The sequence below is a fragment of the Mus pahari genome, chromosome 6 (genome assembly GCF_900095145.1).
Source record: "Mus pahari chromosome 6, PAHARI_EIJ_v1.1, whole genome shotgun sequence".
Taxonomy (NCBI): Eukaryota; Metazoa; Chordata; class Mammalia; order Rodentia; family Muridae; genus Mus; species Mus pahari.
Window position 1 is genome coordinate 58,091,208 of NC_034595.1, and position 24,206 is coordinate 58,115,413.

General features: G+C 42.3%; 2 protein-coding genes across 8 annotated transcripts in view; one reads left to right on the forward strand and one right to left on the reverse strand.

The window, feature by feature from the left end:
* Lrrc42 (leucine rich repeat containing 42) overlaps positions 1 to 4,746 on the reverse strand; it is a 22,848-nt gene extending 18,102 nt beyond the window's left edge. Inside the window, exon 1 of one of the 2 annotated variants that reach the window (XM_021200517.1) lies at positions 4,491 to 4,746. The gene's annotated coding sequence lies outside the window, so the exon portion shown is untranslated. Of the gene's footprint in view, positions 1 to 4,333; positions 4,370 to 4,490 lie in introns of those variants that run through there. The other variant, XM_029540237.1, reaches the window with a different exon arrangement.
* Positions 4,539 to 24,206, forward strand: part of Hspb11 (heat shock protein family B (small) member 11) — a 27,265-nt gene continuing 7,597 nt past the window's right edge. Inside the window, exons 1-4 of one of the 6 annotated variants that reach the window (XM_029540241.1) lie at positions 5,106 to 5,167; positions 11,244 to 11,362; positions 13,116 to 13,381; positions 13,946 to 14,058. In XM_029540241.1, the coding sequence (XP_029396101.1) occupies positions 13,961 to 14,058 (98 nt within the window). In that variant the 5' untranslated portion in view covers positions 5,106 to 5,167; positions 11,244 to 11,362; positions 13,116 to 13,381; positions 13,946 to 13,960. Of the gene's footprint in view, positions 4,601 to 5,105; positions 5,168 to 11,243; positions 11,363 to 13,115; positions 13,382 to 13,945; positions 14,059 to 24,206 lie in introns of those variants that run through there. The other 5 variants (XM_029540242.1, XM_029540239.1, XM_029540240.1 and 2 more) reach the window with 5 other exon arrangements.

Sequence of the window (24,206 nt, forward strand, 5' to 3'; positions counted from 1 at the left end):
TCTCTGTGTAGCCCTGGCTGTCCTGGAACTCACTCTGTAGACCAGGCTGGCCTCGAACTCAGAAATTCATCTGCCTCTGCCTCCCAAGTGATGAGATTAAAGGCGTGCCCCACCACGATTGGCTCCTAGCAGTATTTCTAAAGGACTCTGAAACTATCCCTCAAAGACTCTGGTTGACTTTTGGGGGTATATCAAGTCAGGTTCTACATCAATACCTACAAAGTGGCCTGAAGCCACTTAGAAGTGTCAGCAAACAATTAAGTCAGTGACAAAAATGCTGAGTCTCTGAAGATCAAGCAATGATCCTATTTGTGGGAATCACTACTGTTCATTTTTTCTCCTGAGAATAATTATGTGTATAAAGCACATCAGAAAGGAGGGCCCAGCCTAGCCCTAGAGCCGCACCCTTTCCAGCTCATCGACTATGCCCTATTCTGTGGCCCTCCCAATGCTACATGGGTAAACTGCCACTCACTTGACCCACTGGAATTAGCTTAGTTTACTGCTTTTGGTTGTTCTGCCTGACCTAGCTATTTCCTGTTCATCATTAACATTCAGCTCAACCATCACTCAGCATTCTCCTGGGAAAATTCTCCAACCCCAGTACCAGTCTATGCCTGTCTGGTTTTCCCAAAGCACCCAGTGTTTCCTTTTACACGACACTGAGCACTGTGTACTATGTTCACTTGTTACTCTACCCAAAGCTGTGAGTTTTTTCTTTCTCAGGCTGAACATGGTGCTTAGTACTGAGTAAGCACTCAACAGATAGATGCTGAACTGAATGAGACCTCAAAGGGGTAGATTTAGTGCTGCATTGAAGGGCCTGCTGATTTTGTTGCTAGGAGCCAGCTCCTCTTCCAGGCAACAGCTGCAGGCTCCTCCCCCACTCGTCAGACCCTTCCGCAGGTGGCAGAAGCAGAGCAGATGACGGGGCTATAGTGCTACTGGTGCTCCGAGAGGGTGGGGGTGGGGGAGGGAGGACAAAACAACTAAAGTAAAAACCAGTTTAAAAAAAGTCTTGTCATAGTGCTAGTTCTTACACCTCATACTCTTGCCAGCATTCAAGGGCTGCTGCTGAGAAGATGCTCTCCCCGGTTGCTATAAGAGCTTCTTTAGCAGGGGCAAGCACTTAGCCCCTTCGACCTCACAGACCTTAATCCTAACCTGGAGAAAAAGAAAATACCCTTTGATCTTTAAGACTAGAACTTCAAGGCGGGCAGTGGTGGCACCGCCTTTAATCCAAGCACTTGGGAGGCAGAGGTAGATGGATTTCTGAGTTTGAGGCCAGCCTGGTCTACAGAGTGAGTTCCAGGACAGCCAGGACTACAAAGAGAAACCCTGTCTCGAAAAAAAAAAAAAATCGAAAAACAAACAAACAAACAAAAGACTAGAACTTCAGAGCCTACTCTATTGGATATCAGAAAGTAGATACTACGTATGGCATAAAAACAAATTATTTGATAGACAAGAAATGATCAAGTGGGTGAATGAAGGAAAGAAAACATATCATTATCACCATTTTAGAGTGGCCGGAAATTTAGTATGCAGTCCAGGCTGGCTTCAAACTCAGAGAGATCCTTCTACCACGGCTTTCCACGTACTGAGGATTACAGTTATAAGCCACTATACCTGGCCTAACGATCTAACTGTAACAGCAGAAGGGCAAACCCTATGAAGATAATGTATCTTAATGGACCAACACACCATAATACTGAAAAGGACAGAAAGACAAAAACCCAGGCTTTACTTATCTGCACTGCCCTTAATCCTCATCTCTAACCTCCCACAAACTTTGGAGTAAAAGGGAATGAATGGATGACAGCATCTCATGGAAACTGGAAGTATGACTCCATCCAGCAGGGGGCACAAGTAGCGTGGGACCAGAGTCTGGATGCTAATCCCTTACTCTGCCCCTCCTGGCAACTTTACCCTCCAAGGGTCATTTTCAAAAAAAGGGGGCACAGTGAGGACTAAATCATATCTTTAGACTACTCATCAAACAGTATTCTCTTTTTAAATGATGTAAAAATTCAGTATTTACTGAAGAGTAAATCTTTATCATTTTGTCCAGGCAGCAATCCAAGGCTTTGCTTTCTTCAGTTATTTGAAGAACTACTCTTAATTTAGGGAATCATGCATGGTAACTTTTTTTTTTTTTTAACATCCTGCATTCTTCCAATAAAGTACTTCCTCAAGTTTGTGATGTACTATAAAATGATCTAAGGATTAAATGAATGTCTGAACTTTCAACTTTAAGAACCATAAAGGGTAAAGCTTCTATCCTGGATATTGCTTGCCCCTCACCATTATTCATGCTGGCCTATACAAACTGGCCCCTTAAAAGACAGAGCCTGGGGGCATGGAGGTGGAAGTGTTCATTTAAACTGGAAAGTTAAGATAACAGGTATCTGCAAGAATAACAATGTTCAGTGTAGATCTCTTGCAGCTATGGGTCAGATTAACAGAGTGATCGGCTGTCTGGCGGTGTCCTAGCCCACTACAGAGAAACAGCTCTGTGATCTACCTAAGCATTACAAAGCATTAAAAATGTACAGCAGTGCATTCGCATTACATTAGTGACGCTAAAGTTAGCACAAAGCATATCATTTCTTCAAATAAATGAAATATAACCTTGGTACATTAAAATTTCAGTTCTGTAAAACATCTTTAAATGAGAGCCAGGATAAAATAATTGACAACCACACATAAGTTTTAAAAACTTGAATCCAGCTTCCAAGCAAAAAGCATAAAATTATCTCAGACAGGGGAGAGGAAAGAGGCAAGAAGGCATCAGGGTAATAGTGCTAAAACTGTGAGCTGAGCCTATGGTTCGGAGAAAAAAAAAATACCAAAACCAAACCCAACAATCAAAAAGAACACCTAACCTTAATAGATCAGTCTTCTAAGAATAATAAATAGGCCAAAGTAAATGTTAAATAATAATGATTCCAGATGTGACTGAAAGCTACCATTTATTATATACCTACAAGCTGGCAAGCACTGTAAGGTACAACATAAAATGATGTCATGTAAGCACTGATCCTATGAGGTCAGTATTGCCACTTTATGGATGAAGAGCCTCAGAGAAATGAAGTAACTTACTTAAGGCTCACAACTCCTAAGTGACAGAGCCTGAATTCAATCACAAGGCTGTGTAACTCCAAAACACAAGATCTTCCCACTGGCGTGATGCTGTATCTCAAGAATAAAAATACGACACCAGCCTTAAAAATGTTTTTAAAACACTCAAAATTAATCTCACCGGCCACTTGCTCTCTCTGGAACTCACAATGGCTCAAACTGGGAGTTAAGAGGGCAGGGACTATAGTAAAAAACAGTGGTCATCTGAAGAAGAGTGGGTGGAAACAGAACCAGGGCTCACTTAAAGATGAAGCGCTCCCCCTTCACTCTGCCAGGGCAGAAATCCGCCATATCCACACACCAGGAAAACATCTGTCAACCCACGACCTTCATCTCAAGACTGCAGACACCTTTGGCTTACTTGAAAATGTAGTGGTTTTTAAAGTCTTTTTCTTAACATAGAAAGAAATCCGAAGGGAAAGTATCTCTAAGCGACTAACAATCCATCTTCATTGTTCTGTGTCACCGCCATTATTCAATTTCCCACTACTTCTTTTCTCCCTGTAACTTCCCTACCTGCCTTCTCCCCGAAACTGCAGAAACTCATGTCCTATCCAGGCCCACACTTGGTCCAAGAGCAAGCTAATCTCTCCCACATCTTGATAGTTTTACCCACTCTTTAGCTTTTCAAACAGGAAAAAAATTCAGTCCCCCACTCCCCAAATTCTAACCTTCCCCACTCACTCCCAGATCTTCTACCCATCTTCCTTACACCCCAGACTCTTCCGTGCCCCTCAAAATTCGGCCCCGGTCCCCCAGACTCAACCCCGCCTCCACCTGTCTTCTAGCGACCCGTTTCCAGCCCCCATCCTTCTCTCCCTCCTCACGAGTCTTCCTCTCACCATCGAGGTTCCTCTTAGCACCCTAGTCTCTCCTCCTCTTTCCCGGTTTTGCGTCCTCAACCTTCAGAATCCCCTTTCTTCACGCCTCACTATCTCCAACTTCACAATCCACGGCTTCAACTAGTTTCTTCCCTGCCCCCCCAAGCCCCACCCCTCCCCCTATTCCAACCCTAGCTCCTTTCCTTCCTGCACTCCTCAACCCCTTTTCTTTCCCCCTTCCCCGGCACCCCCACCCAAGCCTCTCCCCAAGTCCACCCAAGCCAAATCCGCTCCCTCTCCCGCCCAGAGCCCTAATTCTCACACACCCTCAGCCTAACCCCGGGCGCCGCCGACCCCACCCTTAAACCCACCTCAGGCACCCCTACATCTTCATCCTCCCACCTCTCCCACCGCGAGCTCTACCTCGTCCCTAGGGCCTCTCCCCTCCCCCAGTCCCTCACACTCCGCCCCCGCACCCACGCGCTGCCCGAGGCTCGGCGAGCCGCCCGGCCCGCGGCCGCCACCTACCTGTGCCCCTGCCCGGGGCAGCGAGCGGCTGCACCTCACTGGCGGCTCCTTCCTCCACTGAGCGGCTGACCGGGAAGAGGCTCGGCACCTACGCCACAAAGCCCGTGAGGGTGGGACACACACAGAGGGTGGCAAGAGGGAGGGGCTGGGGGCGACCTGGCGCCGCGGGACCGAGGTACCAGCGGGGAGGGGGGGGGGAAAAAGGCCTCGGCTGGGTAGGCGCGCGTGCGCGGGTCCGGCATGCGGGGCGTGGTCTGATCGGGGTGGGCGGGGCATGTGGTGGGGCGGGGCTGGAAGTGGGGTGGGACAGCCGAGCTGAGAAAGCCGGGGCAGTCGCAGGAAGGGTGAAAGGGGCGGGGCGGGGCCGTGTGTGTGCGTGCCCGCGCGAGGGCGTGTCCCCCGAGATCTCTGGGGGGGGCCCCCCGAGGCAACGCAGAGCTTGGTAAGGGTAGTCCTGCGGAAAGACGCGCAGGCGAGGTGGCGCATCTAGGCGGAGCCCGTGCCAGGAGAGGGCGGGGCGGAGCTGCGCAGGGCGCGCGCCTGGGAACTCCGCTGAGGCCGAGGCGGGGGCGGGGCGAGAGGAGGCGGGGCGGGGCCGGGCGGGGCGTGACGTGACGGGCGGGGATCACGAGCGGACCCGGTCCTTTCGCGGAGCTACCCGAGGCCCAGGCGAGCGGGTCCGTGCAGCACGGTGGGCGGGCACCGGAGAGGTGGGAGCCCGGTGGCGAGGCCGGAGGAGGGTTACGGGCGGGAAGGAACCGGTCGCGAGGAGATGCGCGGCGGGTGACCGCGGGAGGAGCAGCGATGTCGCTGGGAGAGAACACTGTGGTTAGGGCCTGGCCTCTCTCTCTAGGCCCCCCTCCCCAAGAACTTTTAGTGCCCTGAAATGATGCTTTGACCCTCAAAAGGAAGAACAGTTACAAATTACAGTTAATGTGCCAAACGAAACACATTATCAGCATGGTCCAACCTCAAACAGGAATAATATTTAAAGTCAGTGTGGGTGCATTTACGTTATTTGAAATTATTTGAGTCTTGGAGGTGAGAGGACTGTGGGAGAAAGAGAATGACCGGTTTTAAATTTACACCAGAGCTACCAGTGGATGGTGTAGGAAAGGATTTGGGGCAGGCAGATGTAAGAGCACCCAGACCCAAAGGTGCTGGGCAAGGAGAAAATCAGCCCAGGACGTGACCCGGTTTTCTGAAAGAAGTGCCAGGAAGGGCTACACTGTATATGTAAAGAGAAAATCAATGGCCCTGGTAAAGGATAGGGAATCCACCGTCCCTGTCTGTAAAACACAGAAGGATGGATGGTATCCTAGAGCCTACAACCACTTTGGTAGAGAATCCCTGAGGGGATTCATTGCTTGCTTAGATCAAGCATGGCCTCTCAAACCTCCATCTTGGAGCTGTGTGGGAACATGTCTGCTGGGTGGTTTTATGGGTTTCTTGGGGTTGGTTTGCCTTTCTCATTAACTGCAACAAAACCTTAATGAAAGCCGAATCTCTGCCCCTTGTTTTAAAGGACAGATATTGGTAGTTCAGGTACATTCATTTTGTATTAAAGAGCTTTATATTCATTTTGTATTAAAGTGCCTGTTTGCTCTTTCCTTAGACATCTTAGATCATTTAAGAATGAGGTTTAAAAAAAAAACAAACTGAAATTTTGAAGAGAACACACTGTATCTTATTCATCTACTGTATACATAGATATGAGAACATTCCCTAGACCATAACTCTTTTTTTTTTTTTTTTTTTTTTTTTTTTTTTGGTTTTTCAAGACAGGGTTTCTCTGTATAGTCCTGGCTGTCCTGGAACTCACTTTGTAGACCAGGCTGGCCTCGAACTCAGAAATCCACCTGCCTCTGCCTCCCGAGTGCTGGGATTAAAGGCGTGCGCCACCACGCCCGGCTCAGGTAACTCTATTTATTTTGGTTTTTTGAGAGCAGGTCTATTGTAGCCCAGGAAAACCTTAAGCTCACTTCTAATCCTCCAGCCTTGACCTTCACAGTGTTTGGGGCATCACCTCCAACTTGTAATTCTTTTGAAAATGTATGATTCTCCCTTATACATTATTTATCCACATGAGAGATGCATCCTGTATTTACCTGTTTTGAGACATTCACACCAATTCAGATAGTAAAAGTAGAATTAGAAAATATAAAAACACCACAAATTTGTCATCCTTTTGCAGGATGTGCATATTTAGTATATGCATAAATATACTAAAGGGGGCACTGGAAGTTTTAGGAAATGTTTGTTTATTACATTTATTCATTTGGAGGAGCATGCTTGTGAGTTTGGTTTTTTTGTTTTGTTTTGTTTTTGTTTTTTATCTCCTCCAAACAGTATGGAGCTTAATAATGTCTATTCTGGATGTGAATCACATTGTTACCCCCCAGCTACTAGTTGTGTGTGTGTTACCAGCTTGCCATATCAACATTATAAGTGCTTGGGCCCTTAGTACCCATGGACCCCTTATTGATGGAATGTATTACCTCTTTAACTTCTTAAATTGTGTTTTGTTAGCTGTTGGATATCAGGCCTGGGGCCCATGCCTGCCCAGTGTCACTTTCCCATTGGCTACACCCTCAGCCTAACTTTTAGTAAATCTAAAATAACACTTTTAAATTTTACCTTTGGGCCAGTCTTGTCTTATGTTGGTTTTGTCATGGACTAAACTAGTTAAATTTTAATACATGTAGATCAAGGGTCATAAAAGGCCAAATAATATTTTAGGCTTTATACTCTGTGACAGCTACTCAGTTCTGCCACACAAAGGCAGCCATAGACAATATGTAAATTGATGGATAGAACCTTGTACCAATGAAACTATTCTATCTTGTTCACTTTCTCTTCCTTTCTGCCTCTCTCCCTTTCCTTCTTTATTGAACTCAGGGTCATGATCATGCTAAGCACATGCTATACAACTGTACTATACACCCCTGTCCCTCCAGCATTTCTTTTGAGGGCCAGTTCTATTATTTAGCATATAAGCTGACATCTTAGCTTTGTCATGTCTACAGAATTGATAAACACACTTCTTATGCCCATATTTAACAATGATGTTATTTCAAATACCTTTACTTAATTCTGCTCCCTGCTTCCTTCCTTTGGCAATAGGATCTTACTCTGTAGCTGAGGATGGCCTGGAGTTTACTGTGTAGCCCAGGCTCCCTGCCCACTCGTGATAATCTTGCTTTTAGTCTCCCACGTGCTTTGATTACAGATCTGTACCACTATGCCAAGCCACATAAGTTTTGGATGGGATTATAGCTTAACAGTAGATCATGTGCCTAGCATTCTGAAAGCCCTGGGTTTAGTTCTTAGCACTATAAAAATAAATTCAAATTTTAAGAAGTGCTGATTAGTCCAAGTTCATTTTGTTTTGCTAATAATCATTCTCTGAGTATAGCTATTCAAAGAGCTATAAGTAAATGTTGAATTATTGAATGTCATTCAGCTATATTTTCCTGGCCCAAAGTGTATCTTGAAAATATTTGTTAAAATTTTCAGAACCAAACATGTTCCTAATTGGTAGGAACTCCAAGGAGAAAAAGAGAAAGTTACTTTGATGTACCTTGATAGTGAGTGTTACTATTACCTTCAATTTTAGCCTGTGTCCACACTTTCAGTTTGTAATAAATTAAGAGTTTTGTTTGTAATTAGCATCTAGGTCTATCAGCATGTGTGTGTGTGCGTGTGTGTGTGTTCTCCATTTTCCTCATTTTTTTTCTTTTTTTAAAGATTTATTTATTGTATGTATATGAGCACACTGTAGCTGTCTTCAGACACACCAGAAGAGGGTGTCAGATCCCATTACAGATGGTTGTGAGCCACTATGTGTTGTTGGGAATTGAACTCAAGACTTCTGGAAGAGCAGTTGCTACTCATAACCTCTGAGACATCTCTCCAGCCCCATTTTCCTCATCTTTAAGAATTAGCGGGCTGGTGAGATGGCTCAGCAGGTAAGAGCACCCGACTGTTCTTCCAAAGGTCCTGAGTTCAAATCCCAGCAACCACATGGTGGCTCACAACCACCCTGAACAAGATCTGACTCCCCTTTCTGGAGTGTCTGAAGACAGCTACAGTGTGCTTACATAAATAAATAAATAGATAGATAAATAAATAAATCTTTAAAAAAAAAAAAAAAAAAAAAAGAATTAGCAATATTTATCCAATACCAGTTCTCTGGTGTCAGTAGTATAAAGGTTGTAGTTAGATTAGTCAAGAAAAATAGCCAGGCGTAGTGGCACACGCCTTTAATCCCAGCACTCGGGAGACAGAGGCAGGCGGATTTCTGAGTTCGAGGCCAGCCTGATCTACAGAGTGAGTTCCAGGACAGCCAGGGCTACACAGAAAAACCCTGTCTCAAAAGAACCAAAAAAGAAAAAAAAAAAGAAAAATATACACAGAAATGTTAGAACATGTCTCTCACAGTATAACTACAGCTTTCAGTACTCTTGATCTGTTTTGAAGTATAATGGAGAGTGAACTTTTTTGCTAACATAAAAACCAAAAAGAAATGAAATAAAAATTGTCATAACTAACCTAAGGCCTACAAGATGCTCAGCGGGGAAAGTGTCTGGTACACAAGCCTGGGCCATTTGAGTTTTGTCCCAGAACCCAAGGTGGAAGGTCAAAGATGAGAACTGACTGACTCTTCAGCGTTGTCCTCAAAGTTTCCCAGTCACCACAAAATTCACACCTATAGAAACATCATTCATACACACTCAGAAATAATAATAAATACAATGATTAAAAAGTATTTGAATCATTAAAATGATTCAAGAATTACCAATTTTGGAGTTAAAAAAAAATGGCTCTAGAGCTGGGCTGGGTGGCACACAGGTACACACCTATGATACTAGCCCTGGGGAGGCTGAGGCAGAAGAATCACAGGTTTGAGGCCAGCATTATAAACATGGTGAAAACTTGTCTTAAATAAACAGGGACTGGAGAGATGGCTCAGTGGGTTAGAGCACTGACTGCTCTTTCAGAGGTCCTGAGTTCAATCCCCAGCAACCACATGGTGGCTCACAACCACCCGTAATGAGATCTGATGCCCTCTTCTGGTGTGTCTGAAGACAGCTACAGTGTACTCATGTAAATAAAATAAATAAATCTTTTATAAAAAAAAAAACCAAATAAATAAACAAACAAAAAAACAGGCCATATAAACAATTAACCAGGTATGGATCAACCCCCCCCCCGTTTGTGTGTGTGTGTGTGTGTGTGTGTGTGTATACACTTTACAAGTTCAAAACCAGCTTAGGCTAAATAAAAAGACCTTATCTAGGAAGAAAGAAAGAAGAAAAACAAAGTGTACTGTATTCTATCATTTGCTTTCAGACTGTGTATAAAAAGAGAGTGAGTCTCAAAAATATCATTTGGTTGATTTTCAAGTCCAGTCTAATAAGCTAGTGCTTAGTTTATTAATGGTAAGCGGAAGGATGCTATGTGTTTAAATCTGTGTTCCTGCTCTTTTAGCATAGTCAAATGTTTTTCTGGTATTGCATTTTTTCTTCTCCCCTGTTAGCTTTTATCTCAGTCTGTTTGTGTTTCTAAAATAAGGTACGTGAAGCTGGGTAACTTGTAAAGAACATAGGTTTATTTACCACACTGTTCTGGAGAGCCGAGAGCTTGCTAACATCTGCTTGTCATGGATAAGGGTCTCCTGGGTGATAGATAGCATGTAGGTGAGGAGAGAGGTCACAGGGCCAGCGGTGGAAGGAAGCAGGAGAGCAGGGGATGAATCCACTCCTATAACCGCAACCTGCTCCCTGAGATCCGTGTTAGTCGTCGCTTTAAGAGGGTTGTTGTGACCTGTGCACCTCCCAATAGGTTTCATCTTTTAAAGGGCCCACCACCTTCCACTATAGTTATAGTAGAGTCTAAACTCCCACCATTTGAACCAAAGAAGTCTTCTGTCTTTATTTGTTGATTTTATGTTTACTGGCTACTATGCAATCCTAAGATTATGACATGAATCCTTAACATCCTGGTGTTTCTCTTGGCCTGCCTTTGTCTGGTTTTGCAGTACTGGGATCTAACCCAAGCCATTGTGCATATTGGGCACCCCACCTCCATTAGTAAAGTGCACCTCTGGAGGATCTGTGTTTCCAGAGATACGTTACAGTGGTTTTTTGCTCTGACTGCTTTGCCTTTTCTAATTTTTTTTCAGCAATAGGCTAATCGTGTCTTAAGTAAAATCTTCTATGTGTGTGTTCAATTTCAGTGTTATTTGCCATTGTAAATTTATATTTTAGATTTTGGGAAAATGTTAATCATCTTTCTTCATATTTTTCTTCTGCACTATTCAGTTTCTCTCTCCTAAGATGTCAATTTCAATTGTGCACATTTCAGACTGATTGATATTATTTTATAGGTCTTATGCTCTGTTCACTTATTTATTTTTTAAGATAGTTTATTTTTTTATGTGAATGGGTGTTTTGCCTGCATATCTGTGTACCATATACATGTATATGTTCTGGGGATTGAACTCACATTAGGCATGGCTGGAAGCGCCCTTCCAGCCTGAGCCATCTTGCTACTCCACTGATCTTTGATAATGCTAAATTCTATCTGATGTTTAGCCTAGCTAACATTTTTTTAAAAAAAAAAACTTTACATAACTGTAGTTTTCAATTTCTGGATTTCTGTGTTGTTCATTTTGAGTTTTCATTTCTCTTGTAAAACTCACTTTCTGTTCACCCATTTTGTCTGTGTTCTTTCTAAATTATTTCTATATAGGTATCTTTGTATCTTCTGATATAAACTAGCGCATGGTTACCACCAGCATCCGCGTCATCTGTTGAGCCGCTTCTAACCTTGTTTGAGTCAGTGTCTTCAACAGACGGTAGAGTAAACAGGTAATTTTTTTTCCCTAGAGAGTTCACATCTTTCATATTTTTTTCCTTTGTTTACGGGATGGCATAGGGACAAATCAGTTCTGCTTCTTTAGACCATGTTGCAATTGTAAATACATTTAATTTACTTCTTATTTCAAATAATTAAGTATTAAGCTTAGTTTCTCCTCCGTTTTGTCTGTCCCTTCTGTACACAAGACCAAAGAAACCTTTCTTTGCTTTGCAGCTAGCAGCAGCTTCCTGTGGGGCTTCACAGGGGCTTGTTTCTGTGACCTCAACTCAGGTGACATGCATGGGGGCTGTGCTGCAGCTGCACTGAACTGTACTTAACGTACACACGACACTATAATTCTCACAAACACAGCGAGGGAAAGAGGCCAGATACAGATAAGCCTGAACTGTGATTCCATGTACTTGAAACTTAGGCAGACTTCACCCACAGAGTAAGAAAGAGGAGCACTGCTCCTTGTGGGGAGGAAGGAGAGGTAGTGATTGGGAAGGAATGAGGGAGACTTCACAAGCTCTAATGTTTCTTTACCTCAGTGGGTTTGATCTGTAAAGTTTTATTGAATACTTTGCTTGTGGTCTGGTCCCTTTTTTATATGCGTGTTATAGTTCAGTAGGCAACTCTCGCATCAAAACCAAAATAAAGCCCAAGCCATAAACCAAGTATGGTGGAACATATCTATAATCCTAGCAGTCAGAAGGTTGAGGCAGGGGAATTAGAGTTTGAGATAATAGCAAGAACCTGTTTCAAAAACAAAGTTAAAAATCAAGCATAGATTGGGAGAAGACATTTATAAAGACACATAAAATAGAATTTGTATGTAGAGTATTTCTAAGATTTTTTTCGTTTGTGTGTGTGTGTGTGTGTGTGTGTGTGTGTGTGTGTGTGTAGTGAGTTGCCATTGCCCAGTGTAGGTGCTAGGAACTGAACTCTGGTCCCTGGAACCCTTGTAAAAAAGCCACACACACACACACACACACACACACACACACACACACACACCCCTCTGGTTACTATGCATCTATCTGCATCAGAACAGCTATGTAAAGCAGAAGATAAGATCTGAGAGACTTTTCTCTGTTTTACCTTCTTTTTTTTTTTTTTTTTAACATTTTAAAAAAATATTTATTTATTTATTATATGTAAGTACACTGTAGCTGTCTTCAGACACTCCAGAAGAGGGCATCAGATTTTGTTACAGATGGTTGTGAGCCACCATGTGATTGCTGGGATTTGAACTCAGGACCTTTGGAAGAGCAGCCAGCACTCTTAACTGCTGAGCCATCTCACCTCTGTTTTACCTTCTAATAGCCTCTATAGTGGAGCTCAATAAGATTTCTTCAGCAGAGATGACCAGGTGACTAGTTCAGAATTTTTAAAAAAGAATTATTTATTTTGGCTGGGCAATGGTGGCACACGCCTTTAATCCAAGCACTTGGGAGGCAGAGGCAGGCAGATTTCTGAGTTCAAGGCCAGCCTAGTTTAGCAGGGTGAGATCCAGGACAGCTGGAGCTACACAGAGAAACAAACAAACAAAATAATAATATTTATTTTATGTATGTAAATACACTATGCTGTCTCAAACACACCAGAAGAGGGCATTGGATCCTACTACAAATGGTTGTGAGCCACCATGTGGTTGCTGGGAATTAAACTCAAGACCTCTTAACCACTGAGCCAACTCTCCAACCCATAGTTCAGACTTTTTAAGTAAGGTTATCACTTTCCTTATCTCATGTTTCTATTCAGAAAATGATGACTGCTGCTGTTACAGAGCCTGTAATTTTAGCTGTTGGAGAGACTAAAGGAGGGGATCACCTGATGCTGGGAGTTCTGAGGACAGCATGGCTAACACAGCAAGACTCATCTCAGAAAAGCAACCGAAAGCAGCGTGTCAGCTGTGAATGAGCCTGGGGCGGTGGGCAGACCTGCAACCCCAGCTCACGGGGAGCAGACCAGGAAGACCCTGAACGGGAGAGACCTTGTGCTGGCCACCACCTCTAAAATGCAGCCGGGTGTGTCTGCTCATGCCTGTAATCCTAGCGTGTGGGAGCTGAGGCAGGAAGATTACTGTAAGCTCTAGGCCGGCCTAGGCTAGTAGTGGTTTTTAGACCATCTTGGGCTACAGAGTGACCCAGACTGAAAAACAAAAACCCTGAAAGTAAATGTTGTTGATACTTGGATTGATAAAGGTATAGATACTCACAAAATACCTGTTTTTAGCCTCTAAACTTAAAAAAAAAAAAAAAAAGTACAGCTATAAACAGTAAAAGTCACCCATAATTTATATCACCATAGCTTGTTAACTATCTTTATCTAATTACTGAGGGTTTTAGTTTTAGAATAACGCTGTCAGTTCACGTAGTCAAAGACATTTTGTGGAACACAGCAATGGAAATGGTCGTATTTTATAGTCATCCCGGGAGAGAGCAGAAGCTTGCAGAAGCAAAAGTGCAAGTCCCTCCCACGGTTTGAATAGCTTGGTTGTTAATCCGTGTGCTAGGCAACAGCCTTGCTTTGCCTTCTGTTTAGAGTCAAGAGTTTGCTTTTTTATTACTGTATGTTTATAAAAATTGCAGGCTAAACATTTTGAAATGAGGAAGGTGGATCTCTGCTCAGTCACTGAAGGGACAGAAGTGATTCTGGCCACGTCGAGTGATGAAAAGCACCCACCTGAAAACATCATAGATGGGTAAGCGAGCCTCTTCCTTCTGTCCTAATTCCAGGGTTATGTTAGATCAGGGAGCCCCTCCAGTACTAGGGCCCTATTTCATAGTAACTGATACTGTTAAGCAGTTTAATAAGTATTTAGTGAGCTAGATGGCTTCATAGTATCCATTTGTGGAGTCATTATTAAACGAATTGAATTGTGAATACATTTTTTATCTTTGTGCAAATAGGTTCGATTTTTTAAAAATTTTATTCTTTATTACTGCTGGAAATTAGACCAGGGCCCTCCCATGGTAGACAAGTATTCTACCATCATGCTATTCCCCCAGCTTTTGCTTTTTTTTTTTTTTTTATTGTAATTTGGGTTTTCTAAGTTGAGGACTTACTGTGTAACCTAGATTTGCCTTAGATTCAAATCCTCCTGTCTCAGAGTCTAGAATTGTAGTGATATTATACTGTTCCTACTTTGCAAAGAGATGTACATGTGTGTTCTAAGATTTATTTCTTTTCATTTTACATATACTAGTGTTTTGCTTATATGTATGTATATGTACCATATGTGTGCAATGTCAAGGACAGAGAATACCAGATCCCCTAGAACTGGAGTTACAGATGGTTGTGATCTGCCATATGGGTACCAGGAACCCAAGCCAGGGCTTCTACAAGAGCTGACAGTGCTCTTAACTGTTGAGCCATCTTTTCAGATCATAAATAGGTTTTAAAGGGTGTTTTACCGAGACAAAAAACAAGACAGCAACTTCATTTTATGGAAGAGTAAGATTTAATATCTGGTTTTGGTTTAAGTCTAGATTTTTCTTAGAAGTAGAAGTATATAACATTGTCACTTCCTGTGTACTGTGTGCTTGCTTGCTGGTCTAAGCGGCATCCTTGCTGAGCTGAGAGCCTCACTTCTTGCCCTTCCTGTATCATGGACTTCATTCCAATCCCACTTGGCCAGGGCTGGAGGGAAGTAGTATTCTCAGACCTTTCATTCCAAGAAAAGTGGCCAATGGAGAACACACCACTTTTGTTTATTTCTAAATTTTATTTTATATGTGGATTTTGCCTACATGTATGGCTGTGCAGATGTGTTCAGTATCTGGAAAGGCCAGAAGAGGATGTCAGATCCCCTTGGCTGGAGTTTCAGACCTCTGTGAGCCACTGTGTGGCTTCTGGATCTTCTGGGAGAGTAGCCAGTACTCTCTCTGGACTAAGAACACCTCTTTTAAATAGTTCTGGCTTTTATTCTTAAATCCTTTCAATTTGTGTACATGCCCACACCGGACTGGTAGAATCAGATCATTTTAGAGCTGAAAGGATTTATTAGATTATCTTTAGTTTAGACTTGGAGGAAGACAGGTTTACTCATTAACCACTAGTTTAATTATTGAGGCAGAGCCAGTTGTAAGATGGAGATGTTATAAGCCTCCATATTCTATTGTGCTTAGACGAGATCTCGGTAATCAAGGTCAGTTGCTGGTCCTCTCTCACACCTTCCCCTCTGGTGTGGGGGCTTTGCTAGACTCCAGGAGCATTAGATTTTAGTCTCTATTATGAAATTGGATGATTTGATTTTTTTGTTTCTTTTTTTGTAATTGTTATGTCCTCTCTCAGGAATTCTTAGAAATGTGAATTCTTAGAAATCAGCCTGGGTTTTGCTTATCTTTGACTCTATAGAATCTTGAACTGTTTGCTGACTAGGTTGTTGATTTAGAATACCAAATATTTGTTAAACTTGACTAATGTTAAAAAGCATGCGGGTGTAATTTATATGCATGCACACACACACTCTCACACACACACACACACACACACACATATGTGACTGCAAATTTGCTTAGGGCTTTTACAATTTAGGAAGTAGTAAGCATACGTAAAAACTGTTGTCAACTGGGCATGGTGTGTCATACCTATAATCCTGTGTTATTGGGAGGCTGAGGAAGGAGGAGAATTGCCTTGAATTCAAGGCTAGTCTGCACTGCAGAATGAGACCCTGTCTCAAAAAAAGCACGGGGAGGCAGTAAAGAGAGGTCTCAGAAGTTTAGAGTGCTTGCTGCTCTTGGAGAGGACTAGAGTGTTGTTCTCAGCATCTGCCATGGACTGGACTCAGTCGGTCCCTCAACCGGCGGGAGAATGTCAGTGGGGTTACAAACAGATGCGAACACCAGAGTGTTAGATCTGAGTGTAATTTCTCAAAGCGAGCATCAGACTTATATTACAGAAGAAAACAAGGAAGTTAAGTGATACATTAAGGTCATCCAAGGTACATGAGGTTACCCAATGCAAAATGACTCTTTACATAAAACAGAGAAATGCATACATAAAAGTGAACAGGAACCAGGCAGTGTTTACAACTGGGATAAAAATCAATGTTTACAACTGGGATGAAAAACAGCCCCACCTAAGGTCAGTTTATTCTTAGAAACCAGGGGCAAGGGCATAGTTAATCCACCTTTTACCTAGGCCATTGTAAATTCCTATATATGGGAGTGACTCAGCTGTTATTCTAAGTATTTACTCTAGTTCCTTCTTAGACCACAACCTTCCTTCTTCCTAGGCCATTGTAAATTCCTACACATGGGAGTGACTCAGCTATTATTCTAAGTTTACTTTGTAGAACTAGCCCTGAGATTTCTAGCTCTTTTCCAGTAAATTGTAATGCCTGATTTCTTTCACTATCTACACTGGAGGCATTTCGTCTGAATGAGTAGCATTCTTACTAAATTTAAAACCCAAGGCCGGCTCACCAATTTTCTAGGATATTGGAACACTGGTGGAGGCCAATCTAACATAGCTATATGTCAAATCATTCCTTGGAGACACTTATAATATAATAATACTGAAGAAAAGCACACAGATCCGTTCACTGAGGCAAGGACAAGTTTGGAGCATTCGTGCTACTGGATGCCAAGGATCTAGGAGACTTAAGTTTATGTGAAACTTTTTGCCTCAGAACTGCGTCTAAGCTTTTGGGCCTGTCACTGGAGGGGGTATGGCAAGCATCCACATTAGATGGCTCACAACCTGTAACTCCAGCTCCAAGGGATCTAAGATCCTTGTCTGACCTCTGGGCACCTACATACATGTAGCATAAACACACACACACTTGAGCTCATGGACTCATACACATACACATAAATACATTAAGTAAACTTGTTTAAAAAGTGTTTTTGGCTGGGCAATGGTGGTGTACGCCCTTAATCCCATTACTTGGAGGCAGAGGCAGGTGGATCATAGCCAGCATGGTCTATAGAGTCAGTTCCAGGACAGCCTGTTTTAAACATTAATAAAAAGGGTACCAAAGGTAAAATAGTTTGTTAAAAATAATCACACAAGCCAGGCGATGGTGGCACACGCCTTTAATCCCAGCACTTGGGAGGCAAAGGCAGGTGGATTTCTGAGTTCTAGGCTAGCCTGGTCTACAGAGTGAGTTCCAGGACAGCCAGGGCTGCACAGAGAAACCCTGTCTTGAATAAATAAATAAATAGATAAATAAATAAATAAATAAGAGAATGTGTTTATTTCTCCTGACCCCACCTTTGTCCTCTGTACTTAGTATGCCAATGAAAAGGGAAGAAAGAAACTTCACAGAGAAAACAGCCAAGCTAAGTGTGAGATATCTCATACGTGGAACCCCAGCATTTGGAAGGCTGAGACAGGGGTTCATCGAAGCTGGAGGCCAGCCTAGGCAATTTAGTAAAATATTGTTTCAAATTAAAAAAAAAGATAGTACTGTAATGGTAGATCATTGCACACTTGTGATCTGAGCTCAGTGCCCAGTACATATTCACCCACCCACACTTTGAAAAAGAAGTGGTCCTTTTTACAAGTACATTGTCTTGAATAAATAAATAAATAGATAAATAAATAAATAAATAAATAAATAAGAGAATGTGTTTATTTCTCCTGACCCCACCTTTGTCCTCTGTACTTAGTATGCCAATGAAAAGGGAAGAAAGAAACTTCACAGAGAAAACAGCCAAGCTAAGTGTGAGATATCTCATACGTATATGTATATATATATATATATGTATATATATATATATATATATATATGTATAGTGGTTTGAGCTTTTTAAAAAAGAGGATGTCAGTAGCTGAAGCAATTTACTGTGTAGCCCAGGCCAGCCTCAAACCCACAGCAATCCTCCTGCCTTAGCCTTCTAAATGCTAGAGTTATAGATGTGTATCACCATGCCTGTCTCACATGAGATCTATTGTTTATTGGTTTTGATTTTTTTTTTTAATTTATGAGTATGGTTGCTTTGCCCATATACCCCATATATGCCTGGTACCCACAGAGTCTAGAAGATGGTATCAGATCCCCTGGCACTGGTGTTATAGATGCTTGTGGTGAGCCATCATGTAGGTACTGGGAATCCAACTCCAGTCCTTTGCAAGAATAGCCAGTACTCTTTACCTCTGAGCCATCTCTCCAGCCCCTTTTTTTGTGTTTTTATGGCAAACTCTAAGTGTGGAGCTGACTGGCCTGCAACTCTTGGTGAAATCTGACTGGCCTTGGACTTGCCAGGATCCTTCCATCTTGGCATGAGCCACACCACACAGAGCCTGTACGCTGTTGTGAGGTTCCTTCCACTTACGTGATTTAAAATTCCTCTGTTTTATAGTAAATATTACTACTATTTTTTTAGATTTATTTATTTATATGAGCACACTGTAGCCATCTTCAGACACTCCAGAAGTAGGCATCGGATCCCATTACAGATGGTTGTGAGCCACCATGTGGTTGCTGGGAATTGAACTCAGGACCTCTGGAAGAGCAGTCAGTGCTCTTAACCTCTGAGCCATCTCTCCAGTCCCATATTACTACTATTTTTCTTTTGTCAAATATTCAAATATGTTGATAGAACACATAGTATTTGTGCATTTTAACTGTTCTACTGTTCCAATTTTACTTAAAAACACCAGCTTAGGGCAGTGAGATGACTCTGCAGGCAGGCAAAGACACGTGCTGCTTAGGCCTGACCATCTGAGTTTGAATGACAGAACCCACCACAGTAGAAGGAGAGAATTGAGTCCTGAAAAGTTGCCCTCTGACCTCCACTTAAGGGCCACAGTTTGCAATAATACCTCTCTCTCTCTCTCTCTCTCTCTCTCTCTCTCTCTCTCTCTCTCTCTCTCTCTCACACACACACACACACACACTAATACTAATACTAATAGCAATAACAGTAACAATAGTACAGACAATAAGGAAATTCAATATAAAGAGAAATTATGCATCAATTTACAGATTTAAAAACTCAGGAACCCCCAAGCTGGATAAATATAAAGACCATGTCCCAGCAAACACTGAACAAGAAAGAAATGTATAAACAGCTGGAGGGAAAGGCTAGTGACTTGCTGAGGCATAGCAGTGCTGGTGACACCAGGCCTGCTGGCTAGAGAGAGCCCCTAGACAGTGTAGTGTCTGACAGACGCTGAGCAGGACATGCAGATAGACACAAAAACTCTCAACCCCAATTCTTTCTCTTGCTAAAGCATATTTCCAAAGTTAAGACATTTCATTTGTTATAGGTAAACCTGCATGGCAGAAAATATTAAATGAACTTTGCAATTTGAAGAGGTATAATACCAGAGGAAAACTCAAACTTATATGAAATGTACTAGTAATAGCAAATATTTGGATAACTGTAAATGACTATTTCTTTAGAGATAGATAATCACTTTATGATTTAAAAACATTATATTGTGAGGTTAGCTATATGTAAAATATGTGACAGTAGCATACACATGAAGTTCTGGGTGGTTTAACTATCACAAAGCTCTCTCTTTCCCCCTTTCCTACTTTTTCATGTGTTTGTGTGTACTGTGTATGTGGTGGTTTGAATAAGAGTGGCCCTCATAAGCACATATATTTGAACATTTGGTTCCCAGTTGGAGAAACTGTTTGGGAAGAATTAGGAGGTGTGGCCTTGTTGGAGGAGGTGTGTTACTGAGGGTGGGCTTTGCCCACACCATTGCTAGATAGCTCTTTGCCACTAAGGATGTAAGCTCTCATCTGCTTCAGTGCCTGCTGTCATGTTCCCTGACATGATGGTAATAGCTAAAATCTCTAGAATTGCGAGTCCCCAAGTTTTATTTTATTTTTTTTGATATATTTCCTTGGTCATGGTATTTATGACAGCAATTAAAAAGTAACAAAGATAGTGTACATGAATGTGTGTGTGTGTGTGTGTGTGTGTGTGTGTTTCTCTCTGTGTGGGTGTATGCGGAAGCCTGAGGTTGATATTTGGAATCTTCCTTTATTAATTGTTCTTCCACTTATTCATTGAGGTGGGATTTCTCAGTAAAATACAGAGCTCACCAATGATTCAGCTGGTCTTGCTAGCCAGCTTGGTTTGGGCATCCTTTGGTTTTTTTTGCCTTCTGAGACTGGAATTATAGGAAAGCTACTGTGTCTACCTGGCATTGATAGTTCTAGAGAGCCAGACTGTCTCCCTTGCTGTCGTGCTAAGAACTTCAGTTGCTGACCCATTTCGCCAGTCCCACAAGGTTCTTATACAGTAACTTTGCGAATAACTACTATAACTTTTTAAAACAAACAAACAAACAAACAAACAAACAAAAAGAGCTACCCTGATGTCATGGTGTTTACCTGTAACCCCTACCTGAGAGCCTGAGAGGAGGACCAAAATTTTGAGGCTAGCTTATGCTATGTAACAAGACCCCTTCTAAGAAGGGGGAGGTGGTGGCACATGGCAGCTCTGCAAACTTTTAATCCCAGCACTTGGACGGCAGAGGCAGGTTGATATCTCTGAGTTTGAGGTCAACCTGGTCTACAGAGTGAGTTCCAGGCCAACAGAGCTACACAGTGAAAACTTGTCTTCAAAAAACAAAAAAACACAACTCTTTCTTTTTGTGTGTTGCCATGTCACCTAGACTGAGAAAGATCCAGAAACTTCATGGCCATGACTGTATATGTCAGTCAGCATTAGAAGCAGCCAGGAGATCAGGATAATACTGTAACATGCATCACCACAGGATCAACTTTGACAAATACTACAGGTGACTTTGGGGGAGTTAGTATGAGGCATTACCACTGAAAGAAGAGCCAGGTCTGTGCCGACCCTCAGCCTGAATAAACTTTGGACATTGGTCCCTGAGAATTGGTCAGAAGTCGGTAGCCACTGCCAAACAAGCCTGGAGCTATCCCAGTCACTGATGTATGACCCTGCTACCACGAAGTTCCCTAGGCAACCTGTCCTCAGGAAAGCCAAGTGCTTCAGAAAAGAACTCAGGAGATTAAGGGTGTTGGCGGTTTCTGTGTCCTGAAGGCTTGAAGCCACACACATTAACTAAATGCTAACTATCTTTAAAACCACAACAACAAAAAACCCCTAAGGGGCCAGAGATATGGCTCAGTATTTAAAGGAACTTGCCACCAAGTTATAGTGACTTGAGCTCAGTCCTTGAGACCACACAGTGAAGGAATAGTGACATGTCAATCGGTGGAAAGTGAGTGAGTGAGAAATGATCTTCCCTACAAACTGAATATTTGAAAGAGGCTTAATTACATTCATAATAAGGTAGAAGATAAGACAGAAGACTACTAGAAATAAAGGGATATTTTATACTATTAGAGGGTCAGTTACTTAGGAAGTTACATTTCTACATGTATGAGACCTAATAATCAATTTTTAAAATAAGAGCAAAACAGAAAGATAAGAGAAATCTATAGTTGGATATTTTAAGACTGTCCTCTCAATAAAGGTAGAGCAGCATGAACTGGTGAAGATTCAGGTGATCGGCACAGTGTTATCCAATATCTTGATGAATTGACCTGAAATACTGGCATCAGTGGTGGTGTATTAATCAAGTGCACATTGAATTTCCCTGAATAGGTCCCATCAGACTCAGAGAACTGAAATCATGGTGAGAGTGTTCTTAGCTGGGAATGGCAGCTCCCACCTGAAATCTCAGAAGTCCCCTGAGCCTCATTGGGAGGCCTTGTCTCAAAAAGGGAAAAAATAAAAGCACCATGAAGTTTCAACTTGGGAATCTAGAAAAAAGGAACAAATAAAATCCAAAGAAAGTGGGAAATCAAAGAAACAGGGCTAGGGATCAGGTGGTGAATGGCTTACTTAGCATACAGGAAGCCCTGCGTGTAAGCTCCAGCTCCATTCTGAAATCCTACTTTTCAGAGGTGAGGCAGGAGAGTCCTAAACTTGGGGCAAACATAGCTAAACATAGAGGCTGTTTCAACAAGCAAGCAGAGATACAGAATGTGTAAATATCCAGTACTAAAAAGAAAGAAACTATGCTGGGCGTGGTGGCTCACGTCTTTAATCCCAGCACTTGGGAGGCAGAGGCAGGTGGATTTCTGAGTTCGAGGCCAGCCTGGTCTACAGAGTGAGTTCCAGGACAGCCAGGGCTATACAGAGAAACCCTGTTTCGAAAAACCAAAAAAAAAAAAAAAATAGCCATTACATTATAAATAACAAAACTAAGCTAACAAATTTAGCAATTTAAGAGGAAGGGACACCTCCTCAGATCACCTGACCTGTAGAAATGGCACAAGGTTGGGTTGGAGAGGTGGCTCAGCAGTCAAGTACACTGGCTGTGTTTCCAGAGGACCCTGGTTCAATTCCCAGCACCCACGTGGCAACTCAATCAGTTTGTAACTCTCCAGTTCAAGGAGATCCAATGCCCTCTTCTGGCCTCCAAATATACATGTAGGAAAATACACATAAAATTTTTTAAAAATTTAAATGACACAATGAAGTAGAAAACCTGAACAGACTCCTACCCATTACTAAAACTATCAAACACTCAGAGAAGAAATATCAATATCTTACAAACCCTTATAAAAATGAACAAAGCTGGAGTGTAGCTCAGTGATAGTGCTTGCCTACCATGCTTGAGGCTGCCTGAAATGAATCCTCCACAGACGGGAGAGGGATTTCCCACCAAGTGTTACCAAGTATATCCCATTATCAAAATCAGACAGAACATTGTGAGAAATAATAAAGACCAGTGTGCTTTCTGAAGGTAAACTTAAAGATTTTAGCAAAATAGTTTAAATTAAGTTGGGCATAGTAGCACCTTCATGAAATACCCACACTGGAGAGGTTGAGGCAGGATTATCATGAGTTTCAGGCTGAGGCCAGCCTGATCTTTGTAGCAAGAACCTGTTTTAACCAAACAAAAACAAAAGCATGAAAGCCCAAAAAATTAGTCTAAAAAATGTAGTTTACCCTGAGAATACAAGACTTACACATTCATAATATCACAGGAACACACGACTGACCCTATAATAATTCACCATATTGGTAGAACAAGCACATGCCTATAATTCTAGCATCAGGGAGGTAAAGGCAAGATCAGAAGTTCAAGGCCAATCTTGGCCTCGGCTATATGCATGAAAATTCATAATTCATCTTGGTATTTACTCTCAGCAACCTAAGAGAAGAGGATCCCCCAGTCTGATAAAGACACATAAAACCTTTTCAGTTCAGTGGTAAAACTGGAAACACTTTCCCCCTGAGATTGGAAAAGTTCTCTCTGGTTCTGTCTTCTGGAGATCTTACAGAGTACGGTAAGATAAGCAGACATATGAGAGAGAGAGAGAGAGAGAGAGAGAGAGAGAGAGAGAGAGAGAGAGAGAGANAGAGAGAGAGAGAGAGAGAGAGAGAGAGAGAGAGAGAGAGAGAGAGAGAGAGAGGTGAGAAACACAGTAAAACTCTCTGTTCACAGATTCTGTGGCCGTTTTCATAGAAAATCTCAAAGAACCCACAAAAAACAAAGCAAAAATGCTCATAATGGCAAAAGCCTACGATCCAAGCCCTTGTGAAGCTGAGGTAAGAGGATAGAGGCCAAGCAGGGCTACACTCAGCATTGTCTCAGCCCCTGATTCAAGAGAGTAAGAAGGTAGAGAAATTATTAAAGCTGGAAGTAAACTCAGTAATTTTGCTGTGTTTTAGTTGGAAGTTAAAAAAACAAAAACAAAGTAGGACTGGAGAGATGGCTCAGTTGTTAAGAGCACTGACTGCTCTTCCGAAGGTCCTAAGTTCAAATCCCAGCAACCACATGGTAGCTCATAACCATCTGTAACAAGATCTGACCCCCTCTTGTGGGGTGTCTGAAGCTCCATTGTACATATAATAATAAGTAAATCTTTAAAAAAGAAAAAGTAGCCAGGCAGTGGTG